Source organism: Salminus brasiliensis, chromosome 15, assembly GCF_030463535.1.
Source record: "Salminus brasiliensis chromosome 15, fSalBra1.hap2, whole genome shotgun sequence".
NCBI classification, from domain to species: domain Eukaryota; kingdom Metazoa; phylum Chordata; class Actinopteri; order Characiformes; family Bryconidae; genus Salminus; species Salminus brasiliensis.
In genome coordinates, this window is record NC_132892.1 from 4,633,846 (window position 1) to 4,651,136 (window position 17,291).

The 17,291-nt window shown below is 41.8% G+C and overlaps 2 protein-coding genes across 3 annotated transcripts in view; one reads left to right on the forward strand and one right to left on the reverse strand.

Annotated features, from left to right (window-relative positions):
* On the forward strand, nt 1-6,399 carry plk1 (polo-like kinase 1 (Drosophila)). The gene is made up of 11 exons (XM_072657667.1): nt 1-607; nt 2,504-2,672; nt 2,770-2,914; nt 3,146-3,239; nt 3,516-3,738; nt 3,827-3,887; nt 4,048-4,148; nt 4,249-4,326; nt 4,559-4,713; nt 4,807-4,989; nt 5,784-6,399. The coding sequence occupies exons 1-11, from the start codon at nt 242-244 to the stop codon at nt 6,000-6,002; spliced, it is 1,794 nt and encodes a 597-aa protein (XP_072513768.1). The 5' UTR covers nt 1-241; the 3' UTR covers nt 6,003-6,399.
* ern2 (endoplasmic reticulum to nucleus signaling 2) overlaps nt 6,340-17,291 on the reverse strand; it is a 25,560-nt gene continuing 14,608 nt past the window's right edge. The window contains exons 12-22 of one of the 2 annotated variants that reach the window (XM_072657658.1): nt 17,150-17,278; nt 16,214-16,439; nt 15,673-15,763; nt 14,932-15,121; nt 13,658-13,757; nt 13,328-13,527; nt 12,695-12,842; nt 12,142-12,269; nt 11,660-11,783; nt 10,899-10,966; nt 6,340-10,290 (exon numbers count right to left, since the gene is read on the reverse strand). In XM_072657658.1, the coding sequence (XP_072513759.1) occupies nt 10,120-10,290; nt 10,899-10,966; nt 11,660-11,783; nt 12,142-12,269; nt 12,695-12,842; nt 13,328-13,527; nt 13,658-13,757; nt 14,932-15,121; nt 15,673-15,763; nt 16,214-16,439; nt 17,150-17,278 (1,575 nt within the window). In that variant the 3' untranslated portion in view covers nt 6,340-10,119. Of the gene's footprint in view, nt 10,291-10,898; nt 10,967-11,659; nt 11,784-12,141; nt 12,270-12,694; nt 12,843-13,327; nt 13,528-13,657; nt 13,758-14,931; nt 15,122-15,672; nt 15,764-16,213; nt 16,443-17,149; nt 17,279-17,291 lie in introns of both variants that reach the window. The other variant, XM_072657657.1, reaches the window with a different exon arrangement.

Below are 17,291 nucleotides of genomic sequence, written 5' to 3' on the forward strand. Positions count from 1 at the left end.
GAGAGCGGCGAGAGCAGCGGCGTGTCCCCCCCGCACGTCTACTGAGGATATCCCGCAGAAAGCACCAGAAAGCAGCCTTTCGGACGCGGTCCGGGTCTGTCGGAGTTCAGCTGTTTCGGGCGGCGGTTCGTTCGGTTCGCGTTTTGATTCGAAACCCTCGACCGGGCGTCTCCCCCTGCTTCAGCCGCGTCCTGCGCCTCGTTGTCCCCCCTCACTTCTCCGTCCGGAAAGCCTCTTCAACATGAGCGCTGCTGCAGCGGCGAAGGCGGCGAAGCCTTCGGTCACCGTCGACCCCAAGTCTGCGCCCCTGAAGGAGATCCCCGACATCCTGGTGGACCCCCGCACCATGAAGCGCTACATGCGCGGACGCTTCCTTGGGAAAGGCGGCTTCGCCAAGTGTTACGAGATCACGGACATGGACACGAAGGAGGTCTTTGCCGGTAAGGTGGTGCCCAAGTCTCTGCTCATGAAGCCGCACCAGAAGGAGAAGATGAGCACGGAGATCGCCATCCACAAGAGCCTCGACAACCCGCACGTCGTGGGCTTCCACGGCTTCTTCGAGGACGACGACTTCGTCTTCGTGGTGCTGGAGATCTGCAGGAGGAGGGTAAATAGGGGTTCGGGGGGGTTGGGGGGGGTCGTCTGTCTAAACTGAGCCCCTCATGACAGCCTGAGACCACCAAAGCCCCTTCGTGACTGCGGCTATGCTAAGCTAAGGCTAAGCTAAGGCTAAGCTAAGGCTAAGCTAAGGCTAGCTGTCTTCACCAACGGTCGAATTCCTCAGTCAGCGTTAGCCGAGCCTCGCTAGCGCTCTCTAACTCCGTTATAGGTGGTTTGAAACCTCACCAACGTGGAAATTAACATCATATTTTATTAAATCATCGATATTTAAGTGAAGTTGGTGTTTTGTTGAGCTTTAAATGAGGAGTTTTGACCGGTTCTCTGCGAGCCTGTGTCCGACGTGTGGATTTTAAACGTCAGGATGTGACGTCAGAGCTCCAGTGAAGCTGTATTTGAAATTTCCTCAAATTAATAATTTTTTTTTCTTATAAATTTATTTCACCTAAAATAGCAAATTTTTATGTTTTTCTAAACATTTTGGAAAGATTTGTTCACTTATTCTGTTGATAAATCTGGATACTGTGTAGCTGTAAAAGGCAGGGATGTGATTGGTTGTCAAGCTTCTCATTATTCAAAATAAATATCTGCAGAAATCAAAATATGGTACATTTAAGATGTCAAATTATATAACTGAGTATTTAATCTTGGTAATCAAATCAATGCTGTGAGTGAATCTGCTAACTTTTAGGTAAGTTTGGAGGTCTTTGTTGTCTTGACTCCAATTTTTCCATCGGCTCTTGTCTAATATCTGCAAATACGTTATACTAAATCTTAAGAATTAATGCAGTCATTTTGTTGTTTGTAGTTAAGTGAAGCCTTTGTTTTCAGGTTTTCAATATAAACATCATTTTACTCACATTTCATAAACGTCTGATGACTAATGTTTAAGGCTGAGCCTTGGTTGTTGGGCCAGGGGTCTTTGCTTTTTTTTGTGGGTTGAGGGCTGAAACCTATAAAACATATGAAGTTGTTTTTTTTTTTTTTTGTTTTTTTTAAATGCTGAAGGCGACAAGTCTTTTGTAGGTTTTGTAATGCATTTATTACATTTTTTTTTTTGTTGCAAGTCATCTAGAATTAATTGATCTACGTTCATAGTCATTCTGATGGTCATATTGCAAGAAAAAAGCTTATTGGACTAGTTGTTGGCTTTAATTCATGGATTATACCAGGTCATTGTAGCCTAAAATGCCACTAGGCAATGCAAGTAACTCTGGTTTTATTTATTATTTAGTTAAACCTAATTCAACTGCCTTGAAATGTCCTTGTAGGAACTCAGATTTTGTTGGTGATGAAATTGTACATTTCTTTTTGTAATTGGCTTTACAGATGTATTAGCTGCTAGCAGTGTTCTCAAGGTCCTCTCATTCTCAACAGTTGCGTTTTTACTAGTAGGAGGTTTCTTACTCTGATGTGTACCCTGAGTAGTAAAACTAGTTTTAGGTCTTTAGTTTTTCTACTAAAATAAATAAATCTTGGTTTAGTGTTTGAGTTTTCAAGTTTATGGGAGTGTGGATTAGGAGTATGTATAGATATCTAGACTTTCTACTAGATAAATAGCTTTTATTGGTCTTTAGACTAGTAAATATGAAGGGGGGCACATCATATTGCCGAGATCATTTCAACTAGTCAAAATGGAGGAAAACGCACTAATACAGCCAGGTCTGTATTAATGAAAGTTATCTGAAATTAGAATTGGAGATTTATTCTATAACTGAGTTGTTTAGACTGTAGATATTTGTTCAATTCTAAGAACCTAAACCGAGTAAAAGAGCAGAAGCCGCATTACATCAACTCAATCCACCAAGCTGTTCGCCACGGCACCGCAACGGCGCCCTGAGCTGCTGTTGCTTCGCTGACCTTTGCATTTAATCTCCTCTTCCAGTCCCTCCTGGAGCTGCACAAGCGCAGGAAGGCCGTGACCGAGCCGGAAGCGAGGTACTTCATGCGACAGACCATCCAGGGATGCCACTACTTGCACAACAACCGGGTCATTCACCGCGATCTCAAACTCGGAAACCTGTTTCTTAACGACGACATGGAAGTAAAGATCGGTAAGCAGGCAAGACTACGCCTCCGCGACTTTCTCGCAAAGTAGAGTCTGACTCCCCTCTAAGTAACGCTGCCCCGATCTGTCCGATGACTCCTCAGGTGACTTCGGTCTGGCCACCAAGATTGAGTTCGACGGTGAGAGGAAGAAGACCCTGTGTGGCACTCCCAACTACATCGCCCCGGAGGTGCTGTGTAAAAAAGGGCACAGTTTTGAAGTGGACGTCTGGTCGCTGGGATGCATTCTGTAAGTCCACTTCAGGACTTCCTGTTGGCCTTGGTGTCGTCGTCCCCATGTGATGGGTGGGGAAGCCTTGAGATTGCATGTCGTAAAGGTTCCCAGATCCATTAAAAACTGAGCCGACACTGGATGCTGTTCAGATTCTGTGTGAATGCTAGCTGCCGTTCCTAAAAAGCCTAGAATTAAGCCCATGCTGAACCGTCAGTGATGTAACTAACCATGATCCTCATGTGCTAGGTACACGCTGCTGGTTGGTAAACCTCCGTTTGAGACGTCTTGCCTGAAGGAGACCTATGTCCGCATAAAAAAGAACGAGTACACGATCCCCAGGGTAGGTATTGATTAGCTCCGCCTCAATATACAGGGTACAAATACAGTACAAAGGTCCTGAATACTAAAATTGCACTGTAAAATGTATGATTTCTTAATTAGGCTTGTATGCTATAAGGATTGGCTTAGAATGGCTGTAATTGGTCTGGTGGTCTGAAGTTACCCAGCTGTGGCACTTATAGGTGCCTGAGGTTCACTTAACAATGGGAATGCAGTATGGTTCAGAACATGGCATGAATATCAACGTCATGGTCACCCCTGTCTCTCTCATTTTTAGCAAATTAACCCCGTGGCGGCTTCGCTGATCCGCCGGATGCTGCACGCAGACCCAACTCTCCGACCCTCCGTAGCAGATCTACTTACAGACGAGTTTTTCACCTCAGGATACGTCCCCCTCAGGCTCCCAACCTCTTGCCTTACTGTACCTCCCAGGTTCTCCATCGCCCCCTCTAGCTTTGAGCCTGGCCTGCACCGTAGACCTCTCACAGCCTTGAATACTGGTAGGAATGCATGTGGTGTGTTTGGTTAATGAACGTATTGGTCAGGACTCCGCTGCAGGTTCTGACCCCCTTTCTGGTTTGTTAACAGATAGCCCAATCGAGAAGATGGGGAAAGTCGAGCAGCCGCAAAAGGAGGAGCTTCAACAAAGGTCAGACTCCTGTTTTCATGTGTATGCGGATTTAACAGACCCCTCCCTTGGTTTGGAGGCGTGGATTCTGTTTCTGTAAACTGTTGAGGGCACATAAGGGGGTGGGTAAGGAACCGTTAAGGTTCCCCAGATGATGGAATGTCTTGTACACCGCATGCAGGGATGGCGTCGAACAGCCCGACTCCCATTTGAGCGACATGTTGCAGCAGCTGACCAGCGTCAACGCGTCCAGACCGTCGGAGAGGGATTTCATTCGGCAAGGTGTGGAGAATCCTTCCAGCTGCCTTAAAGAAACATAACCTATCGATTCATTTGAGGCTCGTCATAATTTTTCTTCCCCCTGTTTTTTTTTTTCTAACAGAGGAAGCTGAAGACCCAGCCTGTATCCCCATCTTCTGGATCAGTAAATGGGTCGACTACTCGGACAAATACGGTCTAGGTAAGGATTCGACACTCTGACGCTTGTGCAGAATCAGTGCTGAGGGGAACCCACGCTTCGAGCGCGGTCGGTCTGAGCACATGTGCTCCTTAAGTTGAATCGGGTGTACGGGATCAGGAAACCCCTCCGTTTAGACAGCTGCTGGACTGTAGCTCTCATCAGAGCCAGTGGCCTCAGTGTGCACAGCCAGGTTTGGTTGGTGTCATTAATGGTGCTTTTGCCTCCTCTCTAGGGTATCAGTTGTGTGATAACAGCGTTGGGGTCCTCTTCAACGACTTCACCCGCCTGATCATGTACGAAGACGGCGACAGTCTACAGTACATTGACCGCAACGCTGCAGAGTCCTACCTCAGCGTCCGCTCCTACCCTCCTGCACTCTCCAAAAAGGTGGGTTGCTTAGGTGAATTCGTGTGAAGACTTGGATAAGGTCTCTTTCTCTCTCTGGTCTGATGCATGCTTTCTGTCTCCTCTGCTGCACAGATCACTCTGCTGAAGTACTTCAGAAACTACATGAGCGAGCACTTGCTGAAGGCCGGCGCCAACATAACGCCGCGTGACGGCGACGAGCTGACCCGCCTTCCCTACCTACGGCACTGGTTCCGCACCAAGAGCGCCATCGTGCTCAATCTGAGCAACGGCACCGTTCAGATCAACTTCTTCCAGGTTGGTGTTGATGACATCGGGGGTGCAACAGTAGATTCCCTGCACTAGATTACAACCAGTGACGAACCTGCTCAGTGTAAACAGCAGTGTTGCACTGTAGGGCACCATATAGCTTAGATCACTGCCTTACTGAAGAAGAGGACGTGTCTGTAGCTGCCCTCACCATTTGTGGAGGGGCATTCTGACCCAGGGAGGTGGCTCAGATGTGAAGTGGATGCTGCTTGTGAGGCTCTTGGTTTGCTAGGATGGCTCCTAGTCTAATGCCTTACCTGACAGCCTCACAAGCACCTAATGCAGCCACTTCGAAAGAGCAGACTTGGGGGATGTCTGGGTGCTTCAACACTTGCCACACTCGCTACCTCACCCCACCTCCATGTGATGAGGTGGAATGGAGCTGATGGTCTTTTGTGCTAATGTAGTGCCACAGCAGTACAGTTGGCAGTGTTGCCTGCCCCAAAGAATCTGAGTAATCATACCAAAGAGCAATAAAAAAAAAATCACGTATAAGGTAAATTACATCTGACAAAAGTATTTGGACAATGCGTTGGTCAGGGCCTGTTTGCTAGATTTGGCCACCCTGCTTTATTGGAAATGATACCAAATTCTGAGGCTGCTGATCCCAATCGAACCCTTCTCTCTATGATAAACGATTTGCTCTAGATCCACATAGCGGATCAGATCCGATTGGCCATGTTCACATTACTGATCTGCACTAGCTTGTTCAGACTGCAGCACATCTAGGTTTGGTCCAGCCCCTGTCCTCTTCTAGGTTCTAATTCTGGCTTTGTTTCCAGGACCACACCAAGCTGATCCTGTGCCCTCTGATGGGCGCCGTGACGTACATCAACGAGAGGCGAGAGTTCTGCACCTACAAAATGAGCCTGATCGAGGAGTACGGCTGTTGCAAGGAGTTGGCCAGCCGGTTGCGCTACGCCCGCAGCATGGTGGAGAAACTGATGGCCTGCAAAAACACAGCTGCAGCAACCGCCACGGGCGCCACCTCAGCTCGCTAGCGCACATCGCTAGGGCTCTCTGGGTAAACTACAAGACGACCATGTGATGGCAGATAGCTAGCCCATCAGACACAGCCATGGACTCCTTTGACTTGATGCTGAAGTGGCCGAACCCTGTGAGCTTTATAGGGGACTGCACACTTTTCCTCTGTCTGTACTTTTGTTTACTCCTCGTTCTCTCCTTTCCACCTCATGGATGAAAAAGCTTAATGTGACCATGCTCCTCGTCTGCTGCATCATGTACATTTGCTTTTTCATTTTTTTAACTCCTTTTTTTAGATGTTTGTCTGTATTACTGTTTGTGTCTATTCTTTTGTATAAAAGCTTTAGACGTAAATATCAACAGGTTAATGAGATTTTATTAAACTGACCAATAATCCCAATTAATAAAGATCTTATTGTTGAAATGCTGTTCCTTCTACACTAAGAATTTAAAGTGTATTTAAAAAAAAAATAAAAAAAATAAAATAAACTACTGGAGGTTTTGGAAACCCAAGCTGTTTTTTGCATGGGTCACGTTATGGTTGGTATCTTGGGAGTACAACAAGTGGGCCGTTTTTGATGCAATAGTTATGGTTGGTTAATCCTCAACATCTTGGGTGTATTGGTGCGTCACACAGGTTGATGGTTCTGGTCTTGCAGAACAAGGTGCAACTTTTAGAGGAATCCTTTTTAAGTAGTTACATGCTTTTATTGTTTAACATTAAGAAAATAAACTTTTTTTTTTATTATTATTTATTTAATACATCAGGTGCAGTCTAGAGGCCCATAGTGCAACAGAAGGTTGGGTAAATACCCTCTATCCACTGGTGTAAACTCTTGAATTGCTCAGTAATCCTTCCCAAAAAAAGTCCAGTAAAGTTACACTAGTAGTGAAATACTGAGCAATATTAACAACTGGCTTTTCTGGTAACTCAGTAATTCAGTATTTAAGGCGCACAAGAATGATTAACCATGTCATTATTGCAGTTAACATTTTAAACCTTTTTAAAATCAGCGGTGACCCTCCTCTAATGGTGAGTGGCATCTCTATAGTTGCCACTGTGTAACTCTGGGGCAGTGGGTAGGACAGTGAAATCCTGTATTGCTCTTCTGGGTCTGTTTCTCAGCTTGTCCAGAAATGCATCAAAATGCAAATTCCACTTTCTTACTATAGAAGAAACTCCAGAGCAGGAAATGCCAATTCTTGAGTGCACAAAAACCTGGAACAGCAACAGCTTGTAATCGCTACACTGAAGCAACAAAGCATTGTAAGAAGTTTGGATATAACCTTAGGGGGATTTAGGATCCTTAGGCAGGATACTTGGTCAGGTAGAAGCTCCCACTAATCTTGCATGCATCTTTAGTTTACTGTAGGAGATGTTAGGCTATTGTTCCTAGGCTAATCCTGCGTTTGAGTGGTCTCAGAAACTTAGAAGGACCGTTTGAACCACTTGGAAAATATGACTGACCAGCCAGTGAAGTTGTACAACTGAGAAACTGTCTAGCTGACTTAAGTTTGGTATTTCAGTGTTTGTGGACGGCTCAATGTATTTGCTTTGGGATAGCCTACGGATCTCTCAAAAAGCACCTGAATGGAGTGAAGTTGTATTTACATTTAGGTAGACCCTTCTGATGAGCACCTGAACACAGTGTTTTGACTATCCCCAGTATCTTCCATAAATACTCACCAAAATCCTCACCCACTTACTGTATTATATACACTACTAATATTAGTTTTTTGGAAGAAATTTCAGGATGAACCTAAAATGCACTGTTAACCTTTACAGGTGAACTTAAAGTGACCTCCTCTAAACTTTTGAATGCACATGTCCAGCTGTTTCAGTACATTTTGCGCTTCTTGCCGTTATCTAACAAGGAGCTTGACGGCAAAATTCACAACAGGTCGAGGCAATAAGTCGACTTCTGAACAGCATTGGGCATCGTTTGTTGGGGTATACACACCACATGAGGAAATCACCACTGCATGCTTCTACTTTCATGATATCAAATCAACGTAGCATGAGCTTTTTACATTTTCCATAAATTTCACCTGAAAGCCAAATGTCCCTATAAAATTAACTTGAGTGAGGGGTACGTAGCATCTAGCATCTCCTTTTGTAAATTAAAGAAGCCAACATTAGATATGTCCTGGCTGACTGACTGCATCTGGAGTCATGTTCATTTGATGTCTCGCCAAATTATTCCTTCAATATTTTTGCAGTGCAGGACTGCACAGCATATGGATTATAATTCTAATTACATATATGGATATTTAACAGTTTGCTTAGGACGAGGTTCTTGCGTGTCAAAATGCTGTATTTCTTTCAGGTGTTTGTATATATGAATCTGAAAGAGTGTTTGTTTTTGTCTGCCAATCCTGACAGCAGTGGGAAGTGCCAGCCTCTTAGTAAACGAACAGCTGTTGCTGTAGTCCCACTTGGGCTTACTGTTATTGCTAATTGGTGTTTAAGTGGAGCAGATGGTCCTACTTTCAGATTTCCCCTTTCCCAAACTGAGTGTAATCTCAAATGACCTTATGTGACTCTGACCAACCATCCCACCCTCCCCCACCGAGCTCCAGCCAGGCTAAAGAAGTGTCCGACCCGTTTGGTTCTAGCAGATTAATTACAATTGCAGTATCCTCTGCTTAGGAGGATACTCTTCCTCTTCTTTTTTTGTGGACACTTCATAATTTAGCACCAAATGGACTGAAATCTACTGGGTTTAATTCTGAATATAATGCTGGATTACCACAGTCCGGATGTTTAACAGGTTTCCTTGTTTAAAAAGAACAGAAAACCAGCAAAACCCACAGTGGAGAGCATTGGGCAGCGGGCTGAATCAAACATGAAAAAGAATTGTACGTAAAAAACCCTCCAGATTTTTGGTTTTTAAGCTGTAAACCTGTATATTTAGTTCGAGATGGAAACATGAGTAATAGTATATGTTAGGAGCAAACAACAATTGTGTTAAACTACTATAAAATAATAATATTAAATAAATTAGTATTTAACACCTTGTTGTTCATGGAATTATTGAAATAATATCTAAAATACCTCGATTATATATTGTAATATTGAAATCTACATGGTTTACATTATTATATCTGAATATATATATATATATATATTCAGATATAATAATGTAAACCCTTTAGATTTCAATATTACAATATATATTTCTGTTCCTCAATATTACAATATATATTTCTGTTCTTCAATATTACAATATATATTTCTCTTCTGTTCTATTTCTGTTCTTATAATATATATTTCTGTTCTTTTTACTTTGCACAAGGAAACGCATCCAGACAACTGTCATTAGCATTGTGTCCAGTAGAGATTAGGTCACTGGAATAATCCTGGAATAAATTCTAGTTTGAATATAAGTGTTAGGTAGAATACTAACACTGGCACCGGCGGGATTGTGTTAATTCTAGATCAGAGGTTATCGGGTATAAACATTACACGCCCATACCCCACTAAAACACAGCTCTTCTAAAATCAAAACTCAAGAGGTTTGGCGATGTGTGACTGGGGATTTAAGGTTTAAATATCAAGAGGGACGCCTACAATAGTCTTTGGGAAGTGCCGGAGTTACACTGCCATGGCAATAACATCTAAGGAACAGCATCCACTTCCCTCCGGTTGTTCTGCTTGAACAAGAAAAACAGCTGTGAATACTTTGCGACACTTCAGAGTCCATTATTTTTTTTTTTTAAACATCATATAAAAGCGATCCAGGCCTGAATTCAAGTCTGCTGGTTTAGCCCAATCTGACGTGGGATCTGTACTTCAGAACACTCGAAACGTGGAAAGGCACATGGAAAAAGCGGCCGTCGTCCTCATGGCTTAAAAATGTTCAAAAATAAAACAAACAAAAAAGAAAAACATCAGGAAATCGCAGTAGTTCGCAGTAACGGTTCAGGAGGGGAGGAGTGAAGTGGAATCACTCAAAAATCCAATCTCACACATCCATTTGTGTCCAGTGTCTTCCACCATGCTTTCCCCGCTCGATTCACTTGTAGCAGTGTAATAAACTCCTGTTTCTTAATATAAATGATCATATGTATGTTTGTAGGTGTAGGAGGTAGTGTAGTGTGTGTGTGTGTGTGTGTGTGTGTGTGTGTCTGTGTTTAGTGGTGGTAGTAAGGGTGGAAGAGTCTCTCTGGGGCACAGATGCTGAGTGCAGAATGCGTGTGCAGCAGTAACCGCGGGAAACGAGAGGTGAAGTACGACACGAAGCCTTCTGGGACCTCACCAAGCGCACTCTGAACCTCTGGTGGGAGCTCGTGGTAATGATGTTTCTGAAATACAAACACGAGCGAGTGAGGGCTGTAATTAAGGAACACATGCCTAACTCTGAACTAAACACCGAGTCCAACCAGTTAATTAACCTGTGACTTCTTTCTGGCAAAGCAGTGTTTCAGTGGGCTCTTACCACATCTCACTTGGTTTCATAATGTATTTTAAAAAGGCAAAAATACATTTGTTTATGTTTACATGTCCAAAACTCTCCTTTTGAGACGGCACATTTATTATAAATTAGGTGTAATATACTGCCTCCACAATGGTGTACAGTGCTTGGTTCCCGGTAATTGCCACTTGGGCCGCTCAACTATTATATTGTATGTGAAAGTGCATAGAAATCCATGTGTTAAATATAAGCTGGTTGGAGGCTGACAATGATAATTTACACACTGACAAGGTCTAGCTCCATTAGAGCAAACAATATATATATATATATATATATATATATATATATATATATATATATATATATATAAAAACTTATATATTTTATTATATACAAGAATATAATAAAAAATCCATCTGTCAATTTAACTATAAGGAATTCACATTTTACTAGATAAGGTAAAGTTATTTATGTGTATGTGTATGTGCATGTACTTACTTTATTTCTCATAGCTCTCAACAGGTCTCTCACAGAGTTCCCTTTATATGTGCGGAATTTCCTTAGATCTGATACGCAGGAGAATAAGTGAATTAATACTAAAAGAACAGTATCAAGGACATTATATATATATATATATATATATATATATATATATATATATATATACTAAATAGTAGCAGATTATAAAAGACTCAGTACCACAGCTAAAAAACTTTAAGTTCTTAACTTCCATCAACAAACATTTCCATATTAATGAAACACTGGTCAGTGCTTATCTCATCAAGTTGGAAATGTTCATTGTTGGACTTTTTTCATTTAATTCATTTCTTTTCTGGAAATTAAATCATTTTAATGATTTTTGTTTGAACATGACGATTTGATGAGTAATTACTAAGATTATTATACGAACACATGACTGTAAAGAAAATCCAGACTGAATAAGCTACTGTCATTGCTAAATATTTTCACATTAGAAATAAACTTTACTTAATTTCTAGGTTTTGTTAAAAAACAAAAGCTATAAAGCAAATGTTGGACTGGCCCGTGTACATATCTTCTCCAGACCAGGCAGCATGAGAGGTTAATGGTATGGGAAACAGTGGGCCACCTTTAAATATGATATTTTAAAGGTACCTGAGCCGATGGGTGGAGCTTGTTCAGCATTTAGATATGAATTTTGTCACATTTGGGCAACACCTTTTAACACCTTTTGTCAGTGTGCAGATACTCGATGACACAGATGGCTAGGAACTACTCACCTGCTTGTAGGGGCGCGGAGATGTGCATCCTCCAATTGGTTCTGACTACCGATCTACCTGCTGTCTCCAGACGCACCACAACAGCACTGTCTGCTGGCTCTTTTTCTATACGATCACTGACATCCTGCGGTTTACAAAGATGATATGTTCAATATTCACAAAGAAGCACAAATATTAGAACAGTATGATAAATTGACTTATTTCATGTGGAGTCCTCAATATAAATCAAACAATGGCAACTTAAATCAAGTGATTAAAACTGACGTCCAGCTCAATTCAATTGCTAGTTTCACAGCTGTCCATCTGTGAATACTGTGTCCAGACAGTGTCCTGTGTCAAGATGTCAGTGTATATGTCATACATTGGGTTAATGTATCAGATTTTATATGAAAGTATTTATTTATGGTCTTCTCAAAAGCAATAGCAATATATAATATAATAACTGAACTGGTATTCTAATGAATGCATCAGTTCATACAAACCTGAAAGAACTGCAGCTGTTTCTCCGGGCTCCAGAAAAACGGATGTTTTAAAACAGAGGCTGTGGAGGGGCGGGACTCCGGGTCCGCACTAATCATTCCTTCAATCAAATCTCTCCCAATCACATCCTCTGAAAATGGCAAAACACAAAAAGTAATTCATTGTTCAGTTGCATTTTCATTTACGACATTTGTCTGATGTTCTTATCCAGAGAGGCTGCGGCCTGAATCATGATACACAGGTAGGAGAATGTAATATTAAGAGTCTTTCCCAATGGTCTAGCGTGGTGTGCTTACCTAGCTGGGAAACTGAACTCCAGTCTGCCACAGGGAGAGTAATCTTACCCACTACACTACACCAACCATTCAAAAAATTCTCCTTATCATTACCCCACATCTATTATAAACAAGGCCAATCTAAAAACATTGCCCATCATTTGTGCTAAGCTGGCTCCATTATGGCACACAGTGCTTGGACCCCACTGATTGCCACTTGAACTTGCATTATTTTTTTTACAGTTCACCAGCAATTTTATTTAGGCAGACTAACACACACCGTGTATATCCTCCATAAAGTGCTCTAGGCTGTAGGCTCCAGAGAGGATGTTTGCTTGGCGCCGCAGCGTGTCCCCGAATGGGTGCTGTCCTCTGGACACCACATAATAAAAGACGCAGCCAGCTGAGAACACATCCACTGCACTCGTCTACAAGAACAACAATGAGAGAAAGACAAGAGGGAACACTGTGGTGCTTGGTTAAAGTTTTTACATGTTTTGCCCTTTAGCCTCACACACACATACCAGCCAGTGCAAGGATGTGTTCAATTCCATCACCAGCTCACCTCCTGAATTAACATCAATGATCACTGATTTAAATGATACCAGACTCCATGAGAACTTTGGAGATGTTTTAATGAACACAGTGATAGAAAACCACCACAACTTTCTGTAGGAGTGTTATTAGTGTTTTACTGAGTAAATAAACACTCACTGCCCAGATAAACACTGCACTGAACCCCACCCCACACTGGCTATACCACTGCCTCACTTATGATGCACTTCTCATATGTCAATAGTTTCTTATTTATCATTTACTCTTGCACTTTGTTCTATATAGGCACAGAACTACCCCTTTCACACTGTATGTCATTGCACAGTGCTGCCTGCCATCCATCCATCCATCCACTTACTGGGTTTTCTCCTGGAGCATTGCCGAGTAACTCCGGAGCAATCCAGCCCTCGGTCCCGGGGATTCCCGAGCGCAGGCTGAAACTGTGCCGACCGTCTGGAAGCTTTTTGCATAAGCCAAAATCTGAGATCACCGCTCGCACTCGGCCGAGCACTCCCGGCAGTGAGAGAAGAATATTTCTTGGCTTTAAATCTCTGTGAACTGAGAAAGAAATAAGGAGAGAGAGAAATAGAGAGAGAGAGAGAGAGAGTGGTGTTAGTGAAAGTAAATTAAAATGGTGGTCGAATCACCATATGAACTATGAACACTTATTAAGGTGATAGGGATTCACCAATGTTAAGGGAGTGCAAGTGATTGAGGCCACACATGGTCTGTTCCAGCAGTGTTACGGGATCCAGGGTAGAATATGAACAGGCTGGGTCTTCAACATACTGTAAACATATCAACACAACAATACATATGTACAGGTTCATTTACAGCTATAGACGGTTTATTTATGTTGTTATATATTGCACAATAAACAAGACCTACCTGCTACTTTCAGTAATACTGTAGCAACTAAATGAGTGCATTACTAGTACTTCCATGTATTAGTTACTGCACTTACTGCATTGCTGCCAAAGCATTACAGCGCCCTCTGTTGTCCGCAGAGAGAATCAACCTGTGCTCTATTCTCATAGACTTAACAGGCCAGTTTTCAACTGCATCCTCGGTAACTGTATTCGGCTACTCAAGGTCATCCTATTTAGTTACTTCTATATTTTGCATGGAGTCATTTGAAGAGTCATCAATCACGGTATTTAGCCTCAGCGAGAAACAATACAAGACTTCATAACACTTTGCACAGGTGACAACTGGAAAAGGTGGCAAATTCAAAACCCCTGTGCCAGACCAGTGGCATCAATCCTAGAAGAGTGACTTAAACATGACAACAATTTTGCATTCCGTTCCACTCTGAGTCTAAAATACAGGCGTAACCGTTTCAAAATGACTAAGTAAGTGAGTTCAGCTATGGACATACAAGACATATCAAGAACCTGTACTGTAGTTTTGAATTGTTTTTTATTAAAATCCTATTTTTTACTACACTAAGGTCAAGATCTGTATATAAAATAAACATATATTTTAGGACCAATATCTATTATACATATATTCTAAAAACACTTCTCTATCATTTGTGCTCTACTGGCTAACTGTGCACAGTGCTTGGGCCCAAACAATTGCCATTTGTAATGTCATTTAAAACGTATGGTACCGTGTGGCCTATAATAATTAAATACTATATCTGTGCAAATAATGACATGAGTCAATCAAGAACAAACTGCTATCCTCAACTGGGTAGTGTGGGTAATTTCCTATATACAAGTGTAACAATAAGGTTATTTTGCCAACATTTGCCTTATTATTATTATTATTATTATTATTTTAAAGGGTGTGTGTATAGCCAGTTTCTCATTATTTCATTTGGTCTGTGTCAGTATAGCTTACTGAATATAAGACATTACAATGAAATGTAACTGTAGTTCTCCACACTACAGCACAACACTCTGATTAAAATTATTCAAGAACGTAATTTAAAGAACGATTCAACAAGAAAACACCCACCTGTTGGAGAGTAGCAGCACATAGCTCTATGGCAATGTATGTAAACTGCCGGTCGCGTTCAGTGCAGAAGTAGCGGATGACGTTGGGGTGCTCGTCGGACTCCCGCAGCAGCTGGACCTCCCGCTCAGCGAACTCCACACACTCCGGCAGAATCCGCTTCACTGCAACACGCCGCCCGTCAAAGTGACCCCTTTACACACAGAGGAATACAGTATTTTGTCAACTGTTGTCACAGTTTGGTATCAATGTTTTTAATAATATGACACTCATTTTTTGGGGATGTACAGTAGTGTTCTATAATGACATATAATGTAATGGTAGTGATTTGTAGAAATCTGTAAAAACAGACTAATGAACACAGCTGTAGATTCATCATTAACTGGGGAAAGCTGTCAAGCTTAAATTTGTAACACAATTAATTTCCAGAAAATCTCACTTTTGAAAATTGGGGGCAAGAAAATGACTATGAATAGATATTTATACACAAATGTACCACAGTACGTTTCATTATTTAATAATTAAATATTTATAATAATAGCTAAAACTACACTGTGTGTCCAAAAGTCCCCAGACATCACTGTGCTGTGGGGCAGTGGAAACTCCGGTTCTCTGGTGTAATGGAGCTCCATTCATACACTTTACTAAAGCGTATTTGTCTGAATGCAATCACATCCTCACAGCAGTGTTCCAGCATCTAGTGTGAATCAGTGTGTATCCTAAATGTGTAGTAGACACACTCACCGAAACACAAACGTTCCTTCTGTCCCGTGTCCAAGCACTTCTGCAGGGCTGAAGGAGATTTTACCAACTTCCACTACCTCGGGCTGAGCACCTGATTTAAAAGAGTTTATGAATTTGCAGGTTAATTAAAGTACTTTTATTAACTGATTTCGTTCAACTACATTCTTAAAAGGGACGATATCACGAAATTAAAATATCGCTGTGAAACATTGCCCATCATTTGTCTTATACTGGCTTCATAATAGCACAGACTGATTGCCACTTGCTATGTAATTTAAACATGCGCCATCCACAGAAATCAACATATTCTATAAAATTTCAGGCTAAAAGTGTATATTAGCTGATGGTTTTCATTTCTAACAATGATCATTTACATAGATTTACCTTTTTTTGCTCATTGAAAAGAACCTAGAATATAATAAAATCTATTTAACTTAACAGCTCACTAAATATAGTTTTCTTTTCACATTTTGGTAATATTATCTTTGTTGTGATAGGCCCATAAAAGTTGACATGAGCTGCCAATATGAAGCATTCTCACTCTCTGATTGGCTGGATGTCGCTGGTGGAACAGAGTCTTTAGTGCTGGAGGGAGGCGGGGTTTGACTCGATGAGGCTGAGACGCTCTGTGACGAGTGGTTGCTGCTGCTGTAAGTGGACGAGGGGGCCGTGTCTGTGGTTGTGGGAATAAGCTGACTGGTCTGACTGGTCTGATCAGTCAGGGCTCTAGATTCCGCAGGCTGCACAGACCTCTGGGGCTTTTTGATCTGCTGATTGACAAAGACAGAAAGATGATAAAGATCAATGATTTATAACTTCCATTGAATGATGCACTAAAATCTAACAATTAATATGAAAGAAAATCCAGCTGTATCCATAGCCTAAATCTTGTTATCTATTCATAACGGAAGAAATCCCAACATGTATTCAGAGGGACATAAATATACTACATGTCCACATGTTTGTGGACACCCCTTTTAATGAATGCCTTCAGCTACTTTAAGTTGCATCTATTGCTGACACAGATGTGCAAATGCGCACACACAGCTTGTCTAGTCCCTGTACAGAAGTACTGCAAATAGAAAAGAACTCTCTGGAGCAGATCAACATAAACCAATTGGCACCATGCTGCCCAATGCATTAGGCATTAGCATTAAGCTGTGGAGCAACGGAGCTGTGTTCTCTGCAATGATGGATGACTTAACACTCTTGTTGCTGAATACAATCAAATCCTCACAGAAATGCTCCTCCAAAATCTAGCAGAAAGCCTTCTTCCCTGGACAGTAGAGACCGTTACTTCAACAAAAGCAGGATAAACCCTTTTTAATTTACCCTTGATTTCAGAAGAAACGACGAATGAGCAGGTGTCCCAATACTTTTGCCCATATAGTGTATATATAACGAACCTTCAGGCCTCATTAATTTGGTACGTTATCAGCCAGAAACAACAAATAAAATAGAAATAAAATACACTTACTCGCATAAAAGTCAGCAAGAAGGCCAGCCATGCACCCAGTAGCAGCGTCACCACGATTAAGGTCACAGGATCAGAGGTGAGGGAGTCGGGCAGCACAGGGGAAGAGCGCTCATGGCTTACTGGTGGCGACTATGTAGAAGAC